This window comes from Heptranchias perlo, chromosome 25 (genome assembly GCF_035084215.1).
Source record: "Heptranchias perlo isolate sHepPer1 chromosome 25, sHepPer1.hap1, whole genome shotgun sequence".
Taxonomy (NCBI): domain Eukaryota; kingdom Metazoa; phylum Chordata; class Chondrichthyes; order Hexanchiformes; family Hexanchidae; genus Heptranchias; species Heptranchias perlo.
In genome coordinates, this window is record NC_090349.1 from 29,348,065 (window position 1) to 29,372,135 (window position 24,071).

Below are 24,071 nucleotides of genomic sequence, written 5' to 3' on the forward strand. Positions count from 1 at the left end.
GCCCAAGGACTCCTGGACTGCAAAGAGTTTTCAAAGAAGCAAATTTACCCTGGCCTCTTCTGACCAGTCGGTGCCTCCCGCTATTGCTCTGCTGTCGAGCTGCAGACAGGTTGATATTAGGTTAACTTCAGTTTATTATTACATCATGGTGCTGATGAAGACATCAGGCCGTGACTTTTGCATGTTAAGTAGGCCCCCACCTGCCTTTAGCGGGAGTCTCGCTGATGGCATGATTCGCCGTCATAAAAATCACAGTGGCTGGGAACACGGCGGGTTGGAGCCAGGAGCTAGAATTTTCAAATTTAGCCTGTCCCATGCACCATTCCTCCTAGGTGTGGGGGATTAAAATCCCGGCCCTTGTCTCTATAAGTTAATTGCTACAGTATAATTTTTCCAATGCTTCTATTCAATTCCATATAATCTAAATGACTATCTAGAGATAGCTTTGCCAGATCTGGTTGGATGTATTCTACAAGGTTTCATCACATGAACTGTGACCTCCCACCTCGCCCCCCCCTCCCCCTTTCCAAGTTCCCACCATCGGTCACCCGACACATCCATCCTCAGGGTGTACCGCCTTCCCTGTTAGAAAGCAAACACACTCTTCGGCGCCTTATTTCCCCATCTCCAATACTTTTATAACCAATAGACAAAAGTGTTCAAAGAAAATGGGGGGAAAAAGTCATTTTTTATGCCCGTTTGCAACAGTGTCCTGGAGATTAATCTTTAATTCCTGGAGACTCCAGGGCAATCCTGGAGGGCTGGCCACTCTATCTAGAGATGAATTTAGTAAACACAGAAGTGGAACATTCGGAAGGGAGAGAATATTTCAAAACATTGGACAACAAAGTACTCATGACTAATGGAGCATTGTGAGCATCCATTTCAGAAAGCAGAGATCAAATACGTGCGTTGGGATGACACCAGGTAGGGTTCCAGATAGCTTTCACTTACAGGACAGGGATTCCTGTTTTATCAGTTCTGTAGAGAATAATTGAGCTTGAATTTACTGGTCTTTTCCCAAGTCTCTAACTCTCCTTTACGGTGAATCTCACATGAGGTCAGATCAGTAGCTTAAGCTGGTGGGTACTTTTCTGTTTATTAAAAGGTAACGGACCAGTTGAGTTTTAAGGTTACTTGTTTCGCAAACTGAATTTATTGAGGTAGCTACATCTCATCAGTCCTTAGCCAAGCTGCTGGTTGTAGCAATGTGTTATCACAAATAACGTCCAGATCACCTCTGTTAATTTTAGAAATGATCATTGATCATACTCCCTAAACATCTGGTTAGTGTGAATCAATTGTTAATATGGCAAATCAGGTACGGTGTGCATCTGAAGAATAATCTTGCATGGTGAGGCCATTACTGGAGTACAACACGTGATTTTGTACTTTGAAAAGGATTTCGATGCATTAGAAAGGGTTCAGAGAAGAATGACAAGGATAATTCCAGGCATTTAGGAATATAAGGTCTGAAAAAAGGCTCAAGCAAGTAAACTTATTTTTCCTGGAGAAAAGAAAACTTCTGGTGAACATGATACAGATCTTTAAAATCATGAATGTTATAGGCAAGCAAACTATTTAATTTGGACATTGAGCATAGGGCTAAAGGCTAGAGGACACGAGTGCAAATTTCAGGATCCTTTGGAGCAAACTCCCAGAGAACGTAGTTGATTCAGGATCAATTGACACCTTTAAAAGGGAGTTGGAGCAGTAGATGTGTTGAGAAGAGGAATTGAGGATCACAGAGACATTAATCATTCTGCTTGATCTTTTTTGAAGGAAGGTGGGTAAGGAATCTTAGCTTTCTTCAAAATTGGAGATTAACGGGTGCTTTGAAAGAAAAGTTCATGGTCAAATAATCATACACGCACTCTAGATGAGGTGGGCCTATTAGGCTGAATTGCCCTTTCCTCTCTCTGGATTTTCTTACGTTCTTATTATTGTAAATTGCATCAGATGATCCCCTTTGATTTTTTTTTAAAATTTGTCCTCGAGAGGTGGGTGATACTGGCAAGGCCACATTTATTGCCCATCCCTATTACAGTTGATTGGCTTGTTATGCCATTCCAGAGGGCATTTAAGAGTCAACCATGTAGTGTGGGACTGTAGTCATCGGACCAGGCAGGGGTGACCGGTTCCTTTGCCTGAAGGATATTAAGTGTTGGCTTTTTTACAGCAGTACGGCAGTTTTCCTGATAATTTATTTTTTCTGGTGTCTCACAAATAACCAGATGAATTGTTCGCTTAATATTGATAATATTTGCAAAGAAACTACTGTCCAGAGTCTCTACTTCATCTTTCTTCCCTATCTCCAGCCTCGGGGCAGATGCACAGGAGTATCCTGCAGGAAGTGATCTGTTGAAGATAAAACCTCATGTAAAGAAGTGAAGATTAATGGATCCAAATCTGTTTATAGTGAATTCTAATATAGTGAAAATAATTCATTATCCCACTGCACATATAACTGAATGGAATAACATTCCTGTAATAGTGAACATGCTATAAGTGTACAGTAAAACTTGGGTACTAATCTTACATGTCTTATTCCACAAGGAGTAGTAGAGTGAAAATCAGTGGAGACTTATGCTTCCAATCATAAAGTGCTTAATCTCTGTGGACTGACTGAATCTCTTCATTATATATTTTTCTCAGATAAGCTGTAGGAAGAGTTAATGTGCTCTTTAAATCAGTGTTGAGAATGCAGCAATTTTAAGTTGATTGGACTGTTTACTGTAACTGAACTTGAACTTGCTGCTGCTTCCTCTGTTTCAACTAAACTGTTAGCTCATCACACTCAGTTGACTCCTGTTACAGGGAAATGTCTTCGCAAATCGCTTGCTTGTTTGTATGATGGGCGATAAGATTTTGCAGTCAGATCCTAGTTTGGGTGCCTGATTAGAAAGAAAAAAAATCAGCCTATCTTGCTCCGTGAATGCATAATTTCAACTGTAATAACATTACATGCAGCTTTTGTGTTATAAATCATGAAGCAATTAATATCCAGCTTAGGTTCTTTATTTCTTAGCTGGAGTAGTGAACTTAAGTAAAACTCTAGGCATCCCCAATGGCTCAGTTGGTAAGTATATTTCATGGAGTGGAACTAAGGTTATACAGAACAGAACAGCCATACATTGTTTGATCCCTGATCTATGTTGAGTTAGCAAAAGTTGTTATGATCTTCAGTAATTTGTGCAAGATTTTTCTTTGTGTTTTTCACAATGATCAGTGATCACAAAATAAAATGTCCATAACTTTGCTTTAGAGCTTCAGTTTTGAGGTGGGTTTGCAATTGGAATTTAAAATGAGCAAGAAAAGATAATTCTAGATATTATTCATTACTACGTAGCAAATCACAGCTTGTATTTTATTTTCTCAGAATAATCCACTTCCTTTATTTACTTCTTCCTTTATTTAAAAAAACCTCTTGAAATTCTGATAAAAGCTTTTCTTTTACAGATTGTTTGAACTGCAGTAAAATTTCCCAGCTGACAGATCGTTTGGGTACACTGGAGGCCAAGGTACATTGAGCTGATTCTGATTGAAATGTGCTGTCTTTACTGAATTCTAGGATGTTTTATTCTGTTCTGATTAAATTTGAATTCTGTCAACAGAAGAGGAAGAATTCTATATCCCGTTGAACAATGTAAAAAATCTCTTTTTAGCAAAGTAACTTGAGACAATAATGCAATACGTAAATTGTATGCACTGCCAGCTGGTTGCAACAAACCAGTAAACAACAATGAAGGTTTTTGACATTGCGAAATGATTACAAAATTCCTTCTGAAAATCTGCTCAATAGAAAAATGCAGAAACAGATCTTTTCCATGTAGGATCCTGTTTGGTTCATGTGTAAAGGGTTCGGAATATTTTACACAGGTGTTAGATGTTCTTTCAAATGAGTTGAAATAAACTTGCTTTAAAAAAGCCTGAGGTAATTTTTAGCATTAATTGCTTCATTTTTTATCCAGGTGAAAATTCCCCTACTTTTTGTTGCTGTAGGCAAGTGAATTAATGTTGCCACATTTCAGGTGAAGGTCAATGACCATTAAGATACCAAGGGTCATCAAGGAAGTAGACAACCTTCCCACCTTTTATTCATTCAGAAATCTAATCTAGAGAAATATTAGTTGTGGGTTGAGATTGGATTTAGATGATAAAATTATGTCCCTAGTTCTACTATTGATCACTTTTGATCTACCAAAGGACAGTTCAGTTCAAGTTGGCCTCCAATCACAATGTGGACTCAAGAAGAGTGACATAATTGTATGTTTGATCATTGTTTTCTAGATGTTCCTTGATTTTTTTTAACACCAAAATCTTGAAGGAATCTGTGCTATATTAAATAATCATTTTCTTTAATTTATAAAGAAGTTATACACTCATGGGGCGGGTGCTAGGTCAAATAATCCACTCTCCTGTATTTTCTTCCATGTAAAAAAGTTCACTTTGGCTTTCCCTAGTCCAGAAAAATTAATACCTCTTCCTCCCTGGGCTAGGGAAAGAAAAAGTCAGCTAGGTTCCGTGCTCTTTATTCTGACCTCATGACACTTCTGCAAAGTGCATGTATGTAGATGGCAAATGAGGGCAGGAATGGGCTCAGCTGTGATGTCCTGCCAATTGGTCAGGTAAAGTATCCTGACAAACAACGGTTGTGCTCAACGTATGAAGAATAACTATTTGGATGAGGTATTGGGGAGCTGCCCAATCCTGTCTTATCCTAGACATGTTTTTGTGTGACATCTAAGCAGGTGAATTGAAGAAATCAATTTGTAGATTAATAAAGCTCAAGGTCTCAGAATTAGTGCGGGCGGGGTTGGAAAAAAATCTTTACACAAGCTGGTTAGAATATGAAATTCTCTGCCATGAATAATTTATGAAGCAGAGTCCATAAATTATTTTGAAAGGGATTCAGGCAGTTGCTTGAAAAAGATGAATGTTAAAAGGAGAGTGAAATTAGACTCGATGGCTCTAATGGAGAAATATATCGGTACAAACATGTTAGACTGAATGTCCAGTGCTTTTTCTATAGTTCATCTTGGGTTGGCTGGTTGATTTTTCATTTCACATTTTTACCCCATGTAATTCAACAGTAAGTGATTCGAACCCGATTTGCTGTGTCTCAATTTTTGTTCCTAGACCAAAAGATTAACGATCTATGTATACATATATTACAAGCCCTGACATTTAATCTGATCCTGGTTTCCTTTTTAAGCCTTCCCCATGATAGGGATTTTACAACTAGTACTTGTAAACACAGTGCTTGTCCTCACAAAAGTCACCAAAATACCTTGAACTCTTTGTCCTTGCACTATAGGTGGCTTTACTGGCAGCTGCAGAGCCGGTCAGCTCTCTGTTGACAAACCATGGACACCTGATGGTTAAAGGAGCACCTGAAGATACTTTTAAACTCCGAGGCGCCCCAGCTGCACGAGGCATGCCTGGAGCTCGGGGACCAAAAGGTTAGCAATAACAAAACACATTCATATTTTCTTTTAAAAAGGAAACAACATATATTTTGTGGACTTGATTTCCCACATGCTTCATTTAGATGAACTGTTTTCAGGTCAGTCATTTATTGGACAAAGCTCTCCCAGTCATACTTGGCACAATCTGATTCAGTGAAAGAAAATGTTGTCTTTGGGAATAATCTTTGGTTTATTAATATAAATATTTGCTATAGCTAATTTTAGATTCTATGGCAGTGAAATGTTTGAGCTGCATACATGACCAACTTATTTTAGACCATCCAATTTATGGACCATCTTTGGGGAAATCACCATTCTAAACTATTTTTATCCCTTACCCCTGTTCATACTGTTTCTTGAAAATTAGAATGCCATACGTTTGCCACATTTTTGCCATATTGGACGTCCTGCTTCAGAAAGAATGTCCAAGAGGGTGCAGAAGGTCTTCACCAAGGTGGTACCAAGGATGAGATGCTGTAGTTATGAGGCGAGACAAAAGAAACTAAGGTCTTTTCAATAGAACAGAGAAGGATAAAAGGACATTTGAAGGAAAGCTTTCAAAATTATGATGGGGTTTGATAAGGTAAATAGGGTAAAACTATTTCCATTGTTTGGTGAGTCAGTTACCAGGGGGCAAATGTAAGATCATCACTAAAAGAATAAAGGGAGGGGGTTCAGAGATTTTTTTAAGTAGAGTGTTCTTGGGACATGGAATACCATACCAGAAACAATGACGGAAACAGAATCCATGTTAGTTTTTGAAAGGGAAGTGTTTTTATATTTGAAAAGAAAAGAATTGAAAGAATATGGGGATAGGGCAGGGGAATGGAAAAAAGTAGATAGTTCTTTAGAAGAACCAGCACAGGCACAATGGAATGAATTCTATAATGCTGCCTTTGAAGTTAACATAACTAGGTCAATCCAAAATGTTTTCTGTTAAGCAGCTTCTTCAATCATCCATACCAGTATATGGGAAAATTGGGTAAATCCACTATCGAATTTCTACATATTGGTTTGTATCGCAAAATACTTGCAGGCCTGTGATTTGAAACTCTGGGATAACTGGAAGTTAAAGGAAATACCATTGATACAGAGGAAAATTGGCTTCCAGTTTCAAACAATTCCATTAACATAGACATATGTGTAGCTCACAAAATAGTGATTGTATCATTTATGGCATTTTTGTGGTCTGTGTACGTATGTTATCCATTTAAAGAAGGAGTCATTCTGAACGAGTTTGGAGAAAGTACAACTAGAATGAATTGTGTAAACTACTCCCAAGTGAGAATGAGAATCAGATGCTTCTGGAGACAGTGTAACAATGGTATTCGTATGGACAGATATTGATAGTATGCGACCATCCGACTTTTAACAGCCGTAAGAGAGAAAAGACTTTTGTGTTTTTCTTAAGATTTAACCCCATGAAGTAAAGGAGGACAGCGGAGGATACAATTCTAGTTGTGTCATGTTGCCATGTCTTTTGATTTTTGGGTCAAGTAGTTTAGGCTTGTCTGTAGTTAGTGCACCCTAGCATCATGCTGCAACCACATTCTTGAAAATTCAGCCTGTCATCTTTTGCTTTTATTGTGAAAAATCAAGTTACAGCGATTCGTATTGTAGCAAAAATGTTAATTGATATGCAGAAAACCCAAACCTGTTCTGATTAGCATTGCAGACCAGGTCTTGTCATCAAGAACTTAGAAAATACCCTGTAGGATGTTTTATTGAAACAGCCAATGGATCAAATAACTTATGGAAGCAGATATCACAGAATCCTATAGGGCCGATATGTTTTGTCAGGATAAGTAGGACCCAACTGAATGAATGGAAAATATTCAGCTTTTTAGTTCAAAAATTATGCAACCACCTAAAAGGCCAGAACAGTACCAAGTATTCTTATTTTACACTGGTTTTATTTCAGCAAAGAAGACCAAGGTACTAAACATGTAGTTGAGTCTGCTTTCAGTTTGTTTGTAGCAATTTGCCAATTCAAGTTCCAGACATGCTCAAAGGAGATGCCTGCAGCACAGTGTTATGCATTTTAATGAAAGGACAACACAGTTCCTTAATCTGTCATAAATTTAAAATCATTTGTATTGTAGCTTTCACAAGAACTGACAGGGTTGAGTTTGTATTGTGAACCAGTCTGATTAATGCACCAACTGAAATATTTGCCCCAGCAGACTGATGTCTTTCTTGGGTTTAATGGATGCTTTTATGCTGCTTTTTAAAATTTGTTGCTTGCTTTAGTTTTTGCCAGGAATCATTAGATAGAACCCACAAGATAATTCAGATTTGTGTCACCAAATCTTGTCGTCAGAACCAAAAATCCAACCATCTAATTGGAATTTTTGAATCTTAAAGATGTTCTACTAGCAGCAAAACTGGTAGAATGCATCTACAAAGTATAATATTGCCCCCAACATCTTTCCAGGGACCCTGTTTTAGGCAGTCATACAGATGATTAGACTTAAACTTATTTAGGTAGTTTTACAACTTTACGGCTTAGTGATTTCAAAATTTTTTTTGGATAAAGGTTATAACACAGTTTGCTCTGGAGGACCATCTCTGAGAATATAGTGATTTACAATGGGCCAGAATTTACTGTGAACAGTGAACGAATGGCGGGACTTGCCCTTGCCTGTAGATTTTCTATGGGGATTTGGATGGCAAGTTGCCGTCAGCGGGACATCCAAACAACGCGGTGCCCTCTACAGGGCATCTGGGACCTGTGTGAACAGGGCAAGCAACTGTGTATCTCCTTAATCAATCAGATTGAAGAATTGTTAATAACAGCGCAGTTTGAAACAGGAAGTGTAAGTTAGAGTAGTGAATTCAATGTCAAATCAGGTACAGAAAGCGAAATAAAGAGAGGGAAAGAAAGATCGGATTAAGTGCGAGAAGTAAGAGACAGAAAGAAAAAGTAAACAAAAAAATTTTATTTACATTTTAAAAAAAATCTCCAACAATAATTAAAAGCTGAAGGAATGAGACTCCACCCTTGTAAAAGTTAATTTTCAGTGCCAGAGAGGTTGTTTGGCAGTAATTATGGCTTACCACACCGTTAAAAGAGTACTTAGACTGGAGTGGACAAGCCGTAACTTTTTGTGGCACGTTTAGTCCGTATCTGCAATGTCAGTGCAGGAACTTCACACTGTTCAATACATTTGAATGGGGAGCCAGACGGTGAGGTGCCGCTTTTGCGCAGTTTACGGAGGGACAGTGTATCTCGGACAGCAACTTCCGGATTTTCACGTTTAACTGTGCATCACCGCTTGCCGGAAGTTGCTGTCCGATTTGCTCTGTTAGCCTCACAGTTATTTTCACAGCAATATCTGGGCCATTATATGTAATGATGTCATGAATTTTCAATGAATAATAGTCCTTATAATTAGAGGTGATCTAATCTCCATAGAATAATTAATGAAGATTACATCATATCACATTCTAATTACTGGGGCTATTTTTCTGTTGAAAACCTTTTCGAAGAGAATGTTCAAAGTATAAGGTTCAAAGTACATTCCACACAATAGCTAAATCGGCTCTTGCCTTGCCACTAATCCATTTGGGGCTTGGAGAGGATACATCGGTTTCACACTGCCTTTGTGTTCTGCCCTCAATTCCGGAAGTGAACGAGGGGGTAAGATGTGCCCACTCTAGCTAAGGCTCAGCTGTGCAAATGATGGATTTAGACCAGGATGATATCCTGGCCAACATTTATCCCTCAACCAAAACCACTAAAACAAAACGCAGATTACCTTTCATTTATCTCATTGCTGTTTGGAGGTCATTGCTGTGTGAAAATTGGCTGATGGACTTGCCTACATTGCAACAGTGACTATATTTCAAAGGTACGTCATTGGCTGTGAAGCACTTTGGGACATACTGAGGCTGTGAAAGGCACTATATAAATGCAAGTTCTTTCTTTCTTTATTGTGATATTTACACTCCATGATCCACTGATCTAACTTATGCTATTATAAAACAGGGCTAACTTAGACGAGCAGCTGAGGAAGGCTGATGCTGGGATCTTAAAGGTGAATTGTTATGTTTCATTGTGCTGTTAGTGGCTCATTACATTATTTTGGATTGATCTTTTGTCAAAAAAACGTTCTGCTCTTTATTTTGGAGGCATCCAGCTACATTTGGAAGACTGTTCCTTGTTTGTGGAATTTCCCTAAAATGAAGGGGAAGGCTGCAAAATGCTTTTCCCTATGGTGATTCCCATTTTTATCATTTATTTATTGGTGGGGAAAGAAGAGGATGAACAGCAGGCAATCCAGGAAGCGAGGCTTGTAAAGGAGCACCACAAGAGATCTAGACCAGATAGCAGCAGGGTGCATAGCTCCAGGAGATCATTCTTCAATATATGCATTGAGTCATGTGCCATTTGGCTTTTGTGTTCTGTGGGGTGTGCAGAAGTTCCTGGAGATGCCTCTCGCTCCAGGTTGCTCTGCACTGTAGAGAAGGCCTTTCTGATAGTGCCGCATTGGACTTGAGCCATCCCTGCCATCTACCAGACATTTTCAGAGAGTCTTTGCAGGGCCTTCATATGGTTCTGATGTTGAGCAAGTACTTGTCTTTTCATGGCAGGACCCCTGATCATCACTTGAATGTGCATTAGCCAGAGACTGACATCTTCTAAGCCTCCACTTAGAAACATCATGCACCACCTCCAATACCTCATCCTCTGGTATCCTTGTGAGTTGTGAATCACCCTATTTCAATTCCTCATCTCAGCTATCTGTATCAAGCTAACCCATCTGAGCTGGTTAGTGCAGTGATAGGGTTCATGATGGAGTGGGCCAGTTTCTGCTGGCAATGCCAGATGCTGAAGGTTCTAGCCTTGGTTCCTTCTCTCTCTGCAGCATTTTTCTATGGAGTTATGAAGAATGAGTTTTCTGGTTTCCACTTTTTCCTTCCTGATAGGCTCATATAAAGGTTTCTTCAGGGTTTGTGCATGAAAAATAGAAACCATTTCTGTACTTTGACCATTAGCACTTAGTCAGCACAAATCATCTGTGGATGCAGGCCGCCTCACATCTCCATCCCCTCCAGCATCTGCTGAGCGAGTTTCCAGGATTAGCTTTACTTCCTCTTCCTGCTGTCCCTCCTCCTATAGCATGTCCTTCTCAGGAATTGTGCACAGTCTTTTCCAAAAGAATGCTTGCTATTATCAGTCGCAGACCATTTAAGAATTTGCATTACTTCTCTTATGGAATTCCTACAGAAGCTGAGAGGCTTCAACAGTTTCCGTATGCATTGCAAAATGTTTTTTCATTTAATTAAATCTTCCATGTGCAAATGCCACTACAGATCATTTAGTGCACAGGGTGATACCCCTTGATTTGTGAAAGCACTTTTAGGGTAAATATAGGTCTACTTTCTAAAATGTACAAAATATACATTAAGGGCAGCTCGCATACTTTGTGAGGTCATTAAACTTAATCCTGCAATGGAGAGGGGTCCTGCGGATTAGAGTTGAACAAAATTAATTGGCACTTGGAAAATTAAGGGTTAATAAATGAAAGCCGGCACGGACTTGTTAAAACCAAATCGTGTTTGACGAACTTGATTGAGTTTTTTGATGAAGTAACAGAGAGGGTTAATGAGAGTAGTGCAGTTGATGTTATGTAAATGGACTTTCAAAAGGCATTTGATAAAGTTTGTTAGTAAAATTGAAGCCCATGGGATTAAGGGGGCAGTGGCTGCATGGATACAAAATTGGCTAAGGGACAGAAAACAGAGAGTAGTGGTGAACAGTTGTTTTTCAGACTGGAGGGAATTGTGCAGTGGTGCCTCCCAAGGGTTGGTATTGGGACCAATGCTTCTTTGATATATATTAATGACCTGGACTTGGGTATACAGTGCAGATGACACAGAACTCAGAAATGCAATAAACAGTGAGGAGGATAGTAACAGATTTCAGGGGAATATAGACAGACTGGTGAAATGGACAGACATGTGGCAGACAAAATTGAATGCAGACAAAGTGTGAAGTGATTCACTTTGGTAGGGAGAATGAGGAGAGGCAATATAAACTAAATGGTACAATTTTAAAGGGGGTGCAAGAACAGAGAGACCTGGGGGTGTACATACACAAGTCTTTGAAGGTGGCAGGATAAGTTGAAAAGGTGTTAAAAATGCATATGGAATCCTTGGCTTTATAAATAGAGTACAAAAGCAAGGAAGTTATGCTAGACCTTTATAAACCACTGGTGAGGCCCCAGCTGGAGTATTATGGTCATTTATGGGCACCACACTTAGGAAAGATGTCAAAGCCTTACAGAGGGTGCAGAAGAGATTTACTAGAATGGTGCTAGGGATGAGGGACTTCAGTTATGTGGAGAGTCTGGAGAAGCTGGGGTTCTTCTTAGAGCAGAGACGATTAAGGAGAGATTTGATAGAGATGTTCAAATTCATGAACGGTTTTGATAGAGTAAATAAGGAGAAACTGTTTCCAGTGGCAGAAAGGTTGGTAACCAGAGGAGACACATTTACGGTAATTAGCCAAAGGAACCAGAGGCGGTGTGAAGAAAACATTTTTTACGCAGCAAGTTGTTATGCTCTGGAATGCACTGCCTGAAAGGGTGGTGGAAGCAGATTCAGTAGTAACTTTCAAAAGGGAATTGGATAAATACTTGAAGGAGAAACATCTTCAGGCCAAAGGGAAAGAGCAGGAAGTGGGACTAATTGGATAGGTCTTTCAAAAAGCTGGCACAGTGGGCCGAATGGCCTCCTTCTGTGCTGTATCATTCTATGATTCTAAGGGTCGCTTGCCACCCACTACCACTATTCCAATCCCCCCATCTAATTTCAGTTAGAATAATATTTACATCACTTGCCGAGAACTTTCAGGCTCTCTTCTTGGTTCCTTTTTGATCTATGGTTTCAAATTGCTGTCTACTGATAACAACATAAGAACGTAAGAAATAGACCCCTCGAGCCTGCTCCGCCATTCAATAAGATCAAGGCTGATTTTCTACCTAAACTCCACTTTCCCGCCATATCCCCATATCCCTTGATTCTCTTTGGTGTCCAAAAATCTATCGATCTCAGTCTTGAATATACTCAACGACTGAGCATCCACAGCCCTTTGGGGTTGAGAATTCCAAAGATTCACAACCCTCTGAGTGAAGAAATTTCACTATGAAACTGAGACTATGCCCCCTAGTTCTAGACTCTCCAGCCAGGGGAAACAGCCTCTCAGCATCTGCCCTGTCAAGCCCTCTCAAAATCTTATATGTTTCAATGAGATCACCTCTCATTCTTCTAAACTCCAGAGAGTATAAGCCCATTCTGCTCAATCTCTTCTCACAGGCCAACCCTTTCATCCCAGGAATTAATCCAGTGAACCTTTGTTGCACCCCTTCCAAGGCAAGTATATCCTTCCTCAGGTAAGGAGACCAAAACTGCACACAGTACTCCAGGTGTGGTCTCACCAGAGCTCTATATAATTGCAGCAAGACCTCCTTACTCTCATACTCCAACCCCCTTGCAATAAAGGCTAACATACCATTTGCCTTCCTAGTTGCTTGCTGTACCTGCATGTTAACTTTCAATTTGTCCTTGATTCGTGTAAATGGACACCCAAATCCCTCTGAATACCAACGTTTCTTAGTCTCTCACCTTTTCTATTCTTCCTACCAAAGTGAATAATTTCACATTTCCCCACATTATACTCCATCTGCCACCTTCTCACCCACTCACTTAACCTCTACCACCTAGAAGGACAAGAGCAGCAGGCACATGGGAACAACACCACCTGCACGTTCCCCTCCAAGTCACACACCATCCCGACTTGGAAATATATCGCCGTTCCTTCATTGTCGCTGGGTCAAAATCCTGGAACTCCCTTCCTAACAGCACTGTGGGAGAACTGTCACCACACGGACTGCAGCGGTTCAAGAAGGCGGCTCACCACCACCTTCTCGAGGGCAATTAGGGATGGGCAATAAATGCTGGCCTCGCCAGCGACGCCCACATCCCGTGAACGAATAAAAAAAACCTGTCTATATTCCTTTTGCAGCCTATTTAATGCTGATGCTGTGTTAACAGCAGTTCAGCTTTAAGGGCAGCACTTCTGCCCTTACAAAGCCTTCCTCTGCACACCTCCCCCCCATGAATTTTCCAGGCTCCCCCCAGAGTAAGTCGGCAATGTTGCAGGACATGTGAAATTTGGACCATCCAGCAACATTCAAAATTGCCAACCCTGGGATTTCTGACGGGGTGAGTATCAGGCTGATTGGGTGGGCAGAAGTCCCATTCTGCTGCACTTAATGGCAGTGGATCATAGGATTCAGAAATTTGGAGCCTATATAGATCTCGCTCATGGCACTAACCATAATTCATTTTCAGCTTCATTAATCATGACTTATCAGGTTAGCTCACAAGTGGAATAAAAATTTTATTCCAAGGGTCATAATGTATCTTCTGCTTAATAAATGGTGAAGTTGTAAATAGCTGAACAATTCCCTTTCAACTGTCTTTGTAAGTCTTTGCGGAATACCTAGCTTCTCCCCTGATATTTAGATTTATAAATTCAGTACCATTCCCCAAATTTTCAAGTAGCACAGGGCGATATATGTTCCTTTATTTGCTAATTAAAGTAAAATATAGACGTGAAATAAAGTGGTATTCGCTGCCTTAAATCCACATCTACCTTCCTGTCAAAATTAGTGAATGGAAATAAATACAAGCCATGTTTTTTTTTTAGCCATCTTTCAGGGTTATAGGTATGGAGCTGTGATACACTTAAACAAGCTTAAATTAGCATTACTTTCCAAGGTGCTGTAATTAGGTTTTCATTGGGGCACATGGAATATCTTTAAGTGTTTGGAAACAAAACCAAATGGGAAAGAGTTAAGCAGTTTACCAATTAAGAGAGAAAGGCAGTCATTTTAAAACAAAACAAAAAAGGAGCCTCAGACTCTCTTGCTTTCATGGGAGGGTAAGGGTGTAAAAGCTAAAGCAAGAGCTTCTGTTTGTCTTACCCGGGAAGAATTACTACATATTCCATTAATCGGAAGGAAATGTATTAACACAATTACCAAAGTAAACTATTACATAGAATATAGAACAGCAATTACATAGCACAGAAACAGGTCATTTTTTTTTATTCATTCATGAGATGTGGGCATCGCTGGCGAGGCCAGATTTATTGCCCATCCCTAATTACCCCTGAGAAGGTGGTGGTGAGCCGCCTTCTTGAACCGCTGCAGTCCGTGTGGTGAAGGTTCTCCCACAGTGCTGTTAGGAAGGGAGTTCCAGGATTTTAACCCAGCGACAATGAAGGAACGGCGATATATTTCCAAGTCGGGATGGTGTGTGACTTGGAGGGCAAAGTGCAGGTGGTGTTGTTCCCATGTGCCTGCGGCCCCTCTCCTTCTAGGTGGTAGAGGTCGCGGGTTTGGGAGGTGCTGTCAAAGAAGCCTTGGCGAGTTGCTGCAGTGCATCCTGTGGATGGTACACACTGCAGCTGCAGTGCGCTGGTGGTGAAGGGAGTGGATGTTTAGGGTGGTGGATGGGGTGCCAATCAAGTGGGCTGCTTTGTCCTGGATGGTGTCAAGCTTCTTGAGTGTTGTTGGAGCTGCACTCATCCACGCCAGTGGAGAATATTCCATCACACTCCTGACTTGTGCCTTATAGATGGTGGAAAGGCTTTGGGGAGTCAGGAGGTGAGTCACTCGCCCAGAATACCCAGCCTCTGACCTGCTCTTGTAGCCACAGTATTTATGTGGCTGGTCCAGTTAAGTTTCTGGTCAATGGTGACCCCCAGGATGTGGGGGATTCGGCGGTGGTAATGCCGTTGAATGTCAAGGGGAGGTGGTTAGACTTTCTCTTGTTGGAGATGGTCATTGCCTGGCACTTGTCTGGCGCGAATGTTACTTGCCACTTATGAGCCCAAGCCTGGATGTTGTCCAGGTCTTGCTGCATGCGGACTCGGACTGCTTCATTTTTTGAGGGGTTGCGAATGGAAGTGAACACTGTGCAGTCATCAGCGAACATCCCCATTTTTGACCTTATGAAGCAGCTGAAGATGGTTGGGCCTAGGACACTGCCCTGAGGAACTCCTGCAGCAATGTCCTGGGGCTGAGATGATTGGCCTCCAACAACCACTACAATCTTCCTTTGTGCTAGGTATGACTCCAGCCACTGGATTCCCATTGACTTCAATTTTACTAGGGCCCCTTGGTGTCACACTCAGTCAAATGCTGCCTTGATGTCAAGGGCAGTCACTCTCACCTCACCTCTGGAATTCAGCTCTTTTCTCCATGTTTGGACCAAGGCTGTAATGAGGTCTGGAGCCGAGTGGTCCAACAGGTCCATGCCGGTGTTTATGCTCCACACCAGCCTCCTCCCTCCCTCCCTCCCTACTTCATCTAACCCTATCTGCATATCCTTCTATTCCTTTCTCCCTCATAATGTGGTTGAGTTTAGTACTGATGTTATTTAAATTCACAGTACTCTGCCCCAGAAGTTCTGAGCAGGTTTCAGCCATCAGTTAAAATCCCAATTGATAGGGTGGCATAGTGATGAAGTAGATTGGCTCTCTGACGTATGGTGGGAGCGCAGTTAGGGAGCAATGAAAACTGCTAGATTCCTGATCCCAACTGCAATGGCGTTGGAGCATATGGAGCAGCAGATGCTTTTTCGTGAAGGGGGAGGGAGAGAAAATCATTTTACAGAAAAGACTGCCAGCTGCTAATGAAGGTCTTACTTCTGAACGAGAATCTATGAATGTATAGAACGAATACACTCATCCTCGGGTCCTACATTATGTCTGTTACTCATCTCATTATGCACACAATCTGCATTGTTTCCAGGGTTCTCCTGTAATGAGAGTGAACTGTAGCTCCATCCACATGTCAAAGACTTTTAAGTGCAGCCAATGAAAAAGTCACTGCTGGACCATTCCCACCATGAATTAGTTGAATAACTTTGGCAAGTCTCTGAGTATAATTTGCCTTACCTTATAAGAGTGGGACTTGGTTATTTTTTTGAATGAATTTATCGATTCCATGTGATTTTTTTTTTGAAAGTGCACCCAGTGATTCTAATTAATTTATTCATTCCTTCAAATAAAAAAACACAGTTGTGTAGAGTGAGGCATCAACAGGGAGTAGAACAGTGTTTACTCCGCTAAGTGGATCTGGCATTGCTGTAGAACTGCAGAAGGATAGAATGGGCTCAGTCTAGTCCCTGCATTGAGTTTCGATTTCATTGCAGACTGCTACTACACTTTTGGCCTAATTTCATTTGGCTGCCTCTTTGCTTTGCAAGCACAAACTATAATATTACTGCTGATCAAAGCCATTTTCTAGTTTTTTTGTAAACAGGCCACGAGTGCTTGATTAAATAGTCTCAGTAAATCTTATCTGTAATAGATCTTTCATAAACATGTGCATTTATTGTAGAATTACCCCAGTCATTACTAATAAATGTCTGGAAATTGTCTCACTCCATAAGAAATGTCCTCTTTAAATTTAGTTTCTTTATATAAATAGGAAATCACTTTTTGCTGATTTTTGAGAATTAAGCTTAAACATTCTGGTTGAATAATTTAAGTGACATATCTAGTTTAATATTAGGATAAATACAATAATTACCAGGCAATTTTGCCAGGATCGTTTTCAAGTCTATCATTATGATAAGAATTATGAAGCTGACATATTTTACTGGAACTTTTAAAGTGATCATTTAAGATTAATATTTACCTGCTGCCGATGCCTGTTGTGCCTCCACAGGCATCCTAATGATAGCGATGACTATGGAGTCGGGGGCAGCTCTCCTGCTCCTCCTGGCTCCACAGGAAAAAAAATTAACTTTATTTTTCAAAAAACTCTCCATGTTAACAGCCGCAGCAGCCACTGAAGAATCCTGAGCTGGGCAAGCACGGCACCTGTACCGATCGTCAGAAATGAATTTCCCAAAGGGGTCCTTAAACAACTGTCAGGCACATAAGTAAGGGGCCTTAATGCCTGTTTTAGGCGGGCACCCAAGCCTGACGAATTTAGCAGTGGCCCGAGCGCATGCGCAGATTGGGCACAGACCGTCCCACTGGTAAAACTGCCAGAAACCTGCCTAGTTTACACCCAGAAAACGGGCTCAACGCATATCAATTTCTACCCCAATAACATTTCACCCATTCCACCGCCAATGTTATAACTTCATTCATCCGCCACCACTGACAGAAATGTGCTGCACACAACCATTCAATAATATGGCACTTTTTGAGTAGTAACCAATCTGCTACTAACATAATGAGGGAGAGATGTATTGAAAATCACCCATTTGTTCTTCCAAATTGTAAGCAGATGATTGTAGAATAATGTAAGTAACATAGAAGGAAACCAATTCCAATGAATTTTAAGGTACTGAATGCGTTTGCAATTATAATAACTCTGAAACGGTTTGTAATCATTGCAAGCATAATTGATATTTACCAGTTAGGAGAACAATATTCAGGTCTTGAGCCGATGAAGGTCGACATCTAAGCCCAGGAAGCTGCTGATCCAAACTCTGCTCAATGAAACTGGCCAAACATGTCTCTTCCAATATGTGGAATCTCCAGTAGTGTATTCTCCCTTTCCTTTTCCCCTTCCATTTTTCTCCCTTTTTCTCTTCTGAAAGCAATGACTCATGCTGGGGTAGGGTTCTACATATGTAATCTATATAACTCAATAACACATCACATGATTTGCTTACTATGGGTGGCTGACTATTTTTTGCCTGATAAAATAGGGGACTATCCAATTTCCAGCAAAAGATACTTGGACAAATTTCCTTTGCATTCTTTCTGGGTCATAGGGAAAGTAAAAGAGACAAAAATATTAGAAACATTCAAAATGTAGATGAGTTTCATTGGGCTGAATGGCATTTTCCATCCTTGACTTTCCTTTTGTTCTCATGTACTTAAATTCCTCCCATCCCCACATCCCCACAGTATTCCCCTTTCTCATTGCAGCAGTCACAGCATTGTTTCTAAATGCTTTTGCCCTGCATGTTTCCACATTCCTGACATAGGGTTTGGTTCAAGGATTGCACATATGTGGATTTTATTAAAAATATACAATTACAGTCTCTCACAGAGACGTGACAAATGACTTTGAATAACAATTGCAATGTTAAATTTCTATTACTGCTAATCTTTAGAGTCTATTAAAAAAAAATAATACTAAAATTGCAGTAATCTCTCAAGAAGCTATGTAAACTTGAATGAGTATAAAGTATGGTAGGTTTTGCAAAGCAAACACGATACAGAATGTGTGGGAGTTCCACTTGGCTGTTGCATTCTCCCAACTGCAGATGTAGCAGTGTATTACCAGGACATGAATGGCAACTTTCCATCCTAAAGAACTACATTAATTTAAAAATCTTTCTTTAATTAGTACACCAAATGAAAATGAGGTTTTGATTAGTTTGTAATAGTTCATAGCTTGTACTTTTTTCTCGATTAAACTCAAAATCCAACACAACTAAAGGGGGTAATTTTAACTTAATCCACCCAGTGGGACACTGACAGGATTGGATTGGGTCGAGTCGGGTGCCAGTTTTACATTCCATCTGATGAGTATAAAACGGGTGCACGATTTGATATTAGCTTCCCTCTGGGCGGGTGAGGTTAAAATTACTTCCTCAAGTTCAGTCAACTGGTTAACAGAAAATATTAAGAATTTTTTAAAACATGGATTGAGGGACCAAATTAGCCAACCGTTGCCTTGTGGATTTTCCCAATATTTCTTGGGCAGAATCTCTCTCCTTTCCACACCCATCGATTGTCATTTTCACAGTCGAGGTCAGTTTTGGGTTTGGACATGAAATCATATTTGATCCCGTCCAGTCGTTGCAGGCATTCCTCCAGAAACGTTTAGCTCACTGGTGTTAGTTGCGTTGCATACTTTCATCCTTGCATGTGTTTCTACACTACTGAAATACATAAAGGGCTTGATTTTAAAAGGGCTGCGGGATGGCGGCGGGGGAGGGGGTGTCAATGGGCACGCAGCAAACCCAACTAATAAAGACTTAGGTCGCATTCACGTGAGGGACACTAATTGGTGGCCATTAAACTTGTTTCCCGGTTTGCCGTCCAAAAGCTGCGCAGTGGGTGGACTGCACCCTCGCATGCCAGGCTTTCAGCTGGAGCATCTAGATTTAAAGGGCCATTGCTCCAATGGATTTTACTGGAGCAAAGAGCAAGAAGACCTAAAGGAGCAGCACAGGGGCAAGGCTGCTCCAAGATTCAGTGATGCTTCACTTCAGCTGCTACTGGCCGGGGTGAGGAGGAGGAGGGAACTATTTTACCCAGTCGACAGAAGGAAGTGCCCTGCCTCTACCACGAAGAAGGCCTGGCTCGAGGTGGCAGAGGAGGTCACCAGCAGGAGCAATATATCCCGCACTTGGGTCCAGTGCAGGAAGCGTTTCAATGACCTAACTAGGTCAGTAAAAGTGAGTACACTTACTGATTCCCCAGCATCACCACCAACAGCTCTTCCCCCGCCCCCCCCCAACTCATTCTGCACTGCCATGACTACTCCATCACATCACTCCTCACACCCACTTAACCCTCATCCTCAACTTACCTGCACTTCCTCAGCACTTCCTCACCTCCCCATTTGTGACCCCACCACCACCACTCACCACAATCCTGATCCAATGTGATGTCTCTGTCTCATACTCACCCTCTGATGCACCTCTTTCACAGTCAGCCTCACCCAAAGCAATGCATTCATCGGCTGACCACTTCACCCTCACTCACTCACACGTCTGTACTTTCTCCCTTTCTAGGGGGAGAGTGCAAAATGCATGCGAGAGGGCGAGGACTGGAGGGGGGCCACAACAAGCAGTGGTCCTCACAGACGCAGAGGAGGAGGCCCTGCAGATGAGCCGCACCCTCGAGTGCCTGTCCATCTGGGACGCTGAGACTGGCACCCCACAAATGTCTGGTGACACAACTTTAACATTCATCACGCAAAACATGCATTGATGTTAACAATGCTTGGCAGGTTGAACACCTCAGTATGCTCATCGCAACATGACACATCTGTGAGGATACTTAATATTGCCATCTGTTCTCTTACAGGCCCTTTAACAACCGAAGTGACGGCAGAGGGTGATTCCTCAGAGGACCTGCCGGCCTCTGAGGGTGCACCGTCACATCTTAGCGAGCCATCCACCAGCGCAGATCCTCACACCTCGGTGGGTCGTAATACTCAGTTAGTTGGTTGGCACCTGGTGAGTCATCACACACAAGCGAGCACGAGCAGACATTGGTGGCAGGGGCAGTTGTGGAGAGTCTGCGTTGATGGGCACACTCCTCTTCAGGCTCTGCTTAGCTGGACGCAGATGCTGAACCCCGGGGGCCATCCTTTAAAAGGAGAATGATCGAGGGACAGCAGCACATTTGCGAGGTACTGGAACAGATGCCACACACACTCTCCACAATAGCCAAGAGGATGGAGGAGACCAACTCCTGTGTTAGTGGAATAGTAGCACAGGTACGGGAGGGAATCTCTGAGATAGTGTTGCAGGTACGTGAGCAACTATCTGAGGTAGTGCCACACGTAACTGTTGAAATGTCTGAGATAGTGTCGCAGGTAAGTGCGGGAATGCCTGCAATAGAGAGACGGCTAGCCTCCATTGAGCTTCAAGCGTGGCTCATAAATGAGTCCATTCAGGCCCTGACAACGACCGTTCGGACTCACGGTGAACAACATTGTGCCGCCTTAAACAGACAGACAGAAACTTTACAACTGGGCTTCCAAGGCACCATACATGTCCTCCAAACTGTTCTCCAGCAGGGTGGTAGGAGTGATGTGGGCCTGGTCCAGGAGAGGGATGATGGCGAAAGGGGACATGGAAGTGGGGATGCCACTCTAAGGGCTCCCATGTCTCACTCGTTGCCCCCCTCTCAACCAGTACCCATAATGCTGCCTCCTCTCCAGGTGGCTGACTCCGCCCCTGCACAGGTGCAGGTGGAGCAGTCATTGGCGGGGCCCTCACAGGCTCCAAAACCCAGGGGCATAGGCCAAAAGCATCTAAGCAGTCCAGCCATGGACATGAGCAACCTGCCACTACCTCTGCTGCAACCACAGGGGATGCACCACGTAGAAGTGGTAGGAAGAGAAAGGCTGAGGATTTGTGAGCACGAAGAGTGTGCACAAGGGTGTCTGACAGACTGTCATGTTTTTCATTTATATTTGTTTTTTGTTAAAGTCACATTAAATGTTATCAGTCTCACCACTACTCCCATGTCTTGTCCATTCTTGACTGGCTTTTGTGATAGGGCCCTTTCATGTGCTTCACCATGAACAGCGACACTTGATGCCACCCAGTGGGTCACTTTACAGTGGATGTATGTGTAGTTGCAGGACTGTTTGTGCAGGGGTTTGCGGGGGGCTGGTGTTGGCGCGATGGTGTTGGTGCTGGTCTTTCCACATGGTGTCAGGACTGGACTTTTCTCACTTTCTGACCTTATGAGAACCGTTCACATATGTGTGACTCCCTGGCCTCACGAGCAGCCAGGTGAGCCGCTGCTCTGCCCATGGGTTCATCCTCCTCCTCCTCCTCCTCAATGTGGATGGCAGATGTGGATGGCGGATGAGGGCATGGGGCCTCCTCAACAGGTACCTCTCACAACATGCACCATGTTGTGCAGGACACAACACGCTATTACAATGTGACCCACTCTCACTGGTGTGTATTGAAGAGTTCCCCCAGAACGATCGAGGCACCAAAATTGCATCTTGAACAGCCCTATCACATGTTCAATTATAGACCTGGTGGCGATGTGGCTGTCGTATCGACGCTGTTGCTCGCTGATGGGGGTTCCTCAGAGGTATCATGAGCCTCGTGAGCAGAGGGTATCCCTTGTCTCCGAGGAGCCAGCCCTTAAGGTTGTTCAGTGCATGGAAGAGGCCCGGGATGTTGGATTCCCTCAGAATGAAGGAATTGTGGCAGCTGCCAGGGAATCTGGTGCTCACGTGAAGGAATCTTTTGCCGTGGTCACAAACGAGCTGAGCGTTGATGGAGTGATACCCCTTTCTGTTGATGAACTGTCCTGGCTCCTGTGGAGGTGCTCGTATTGCTATATGAATGCAACCAATTGCACCCTGTTCACGTGGGAAGCCAGCCACAGAGTGGAATCCCACTGCCCTCTCCTTCTGGCTGAGGTCGTCCATGGGGAAGTTGACGTATTGCGAGGCCATGTGAAACAAGCCGTCGGTGACCTGCCTTATGCACTTGTGTGCGGATGACTGAGAGACCCTGGCGATGACACCAGTGGCACCCTGGAATGATCCGGAGGCGAAGGAGTTGAGGGCAGTGGTGACTTTAACTGCGATGGGTAATGAGATGCCGCCAGGCCCAGTTCAGCATGAAGGAGGCTGCAGATGTCTGCGACCACCTGGCGACTCACTCTCTGCCTCTGTATGTACTGCTCCTCAGAGAGGTCCAGGAAGCTGAGCCTCTGTAGACCCTGTAATGAGGGTAGTGCTGCCTGTGATGTCGCTCCCTCTGTTGCTCCCCTCTGTGCTCTTGTGGCGATGCCTGTGGTGCAGCATTGTGTTGTGGAGCTCCAAGTGGCTGAAGTGCATGCCATGCCTGGCGGGATGGTGATGTTCCTCGATCTTGGATGTACTGGTGAATGCAGCCATTGCACCCCCCAATCCTGATAGTGTCAGTTTGAGGGGGTGCTAAAAGTTGGTAAATATATGTAAAGAGAACAATTCTGAGGGGAAACCAAGAATTTTCAGTCTAAACACAAAGATCTCCCAGCCAAAAGTTTCTGTGAGAGAACTGAGTGCCCTGCTGCAATAACTGACCTTTTATCCCCATCTGTCAAACAGGCATTTAAATGTCCAAATGGCTGCCGGCTGAAACCCGACTCCTTCACCATGGCATGTTTCACACAGCACGGGAAACACTCTGAGGCAGCGTTGAAATCACTTGCTTTCAAACCTAATTGTATTTTTGGATTTTTAAACGAGGTTAACTAGTTGAATTGATGTTTTAAATACCGTCCCGAAAGCTTTAATTGCTGGCAGGACTTCCGGGTTCAGGATGGCGCGGGCACTCAGATGGCTTTGGGTCTTGAGCATTCTTAGGCGTGTTGGAGCCGTCATTTCTGCCCCCTCCTCAAAAACACCATTTTCTTTGCCCCCAACGCACTTGCAGTTTTCTTTTAAAATCATGCCCAAAGAGTTTGTTTAAAGTTTAGCTTGCAACCATTTGGCAGCTCTCGGATCTGATTAGGAACAAATGTATTAATTATGTACGCTCAGTGTGGGTCCTGGCCCACATTAAGACATAAAGAGAGAACATATGAACGGTAATTCTCTGTTCCTCCACTCCCAGCGAGGAGCCACACTCAACAGGAGGGGGGATAGAAGAATCGGGGTTACAGTGTTGTAACCCTGTCTCTGTTCTGCATTCCCTTCAAGTGCGGCACTCCACTGGAAATGCAGATTGCGCTATGACCCCTACTATTCTCCCTATATTTATACAGTCAAAAATAATCAATGACCTCAACATTCCTAATTTCCTCTGGCCAAACTTGGACGATGAGGCTCAACCTTTCATATTTAGCAGGGTTTGAATTGAGGA

The 24,071-nt window shown here is 42.6% G+C and overlaps 1 protein-coding gene across 5 annotated transcripts in view; it reads left to right on the forward strand.

The window, feature by feature from the left end:
- Positions 1–24,071, forward strand: part of emid1 (EMI domain containing 1) — a 323,148-nt gene that overhangs the window by 196,884 nt on the left and 102,193 nt on the right. For all 5 annotated transcript variants that reach the window (XM_068005893.1, XM_068005895.1, XM_068005898.1 and 2 more), the window contains exons 5-6: positions 3,460–3,521; positions 5,318–5,462. In XM_068005893.1, the coding sequence (XP_067861994.1) occupies positions 3,460–3,521; positions 5,318–5,462 (207 nt within the window). The remainder of the gene's footprint in view (positions 1–3,459; positions 3,522–5,317; positions 5,463–24,071) is intronic.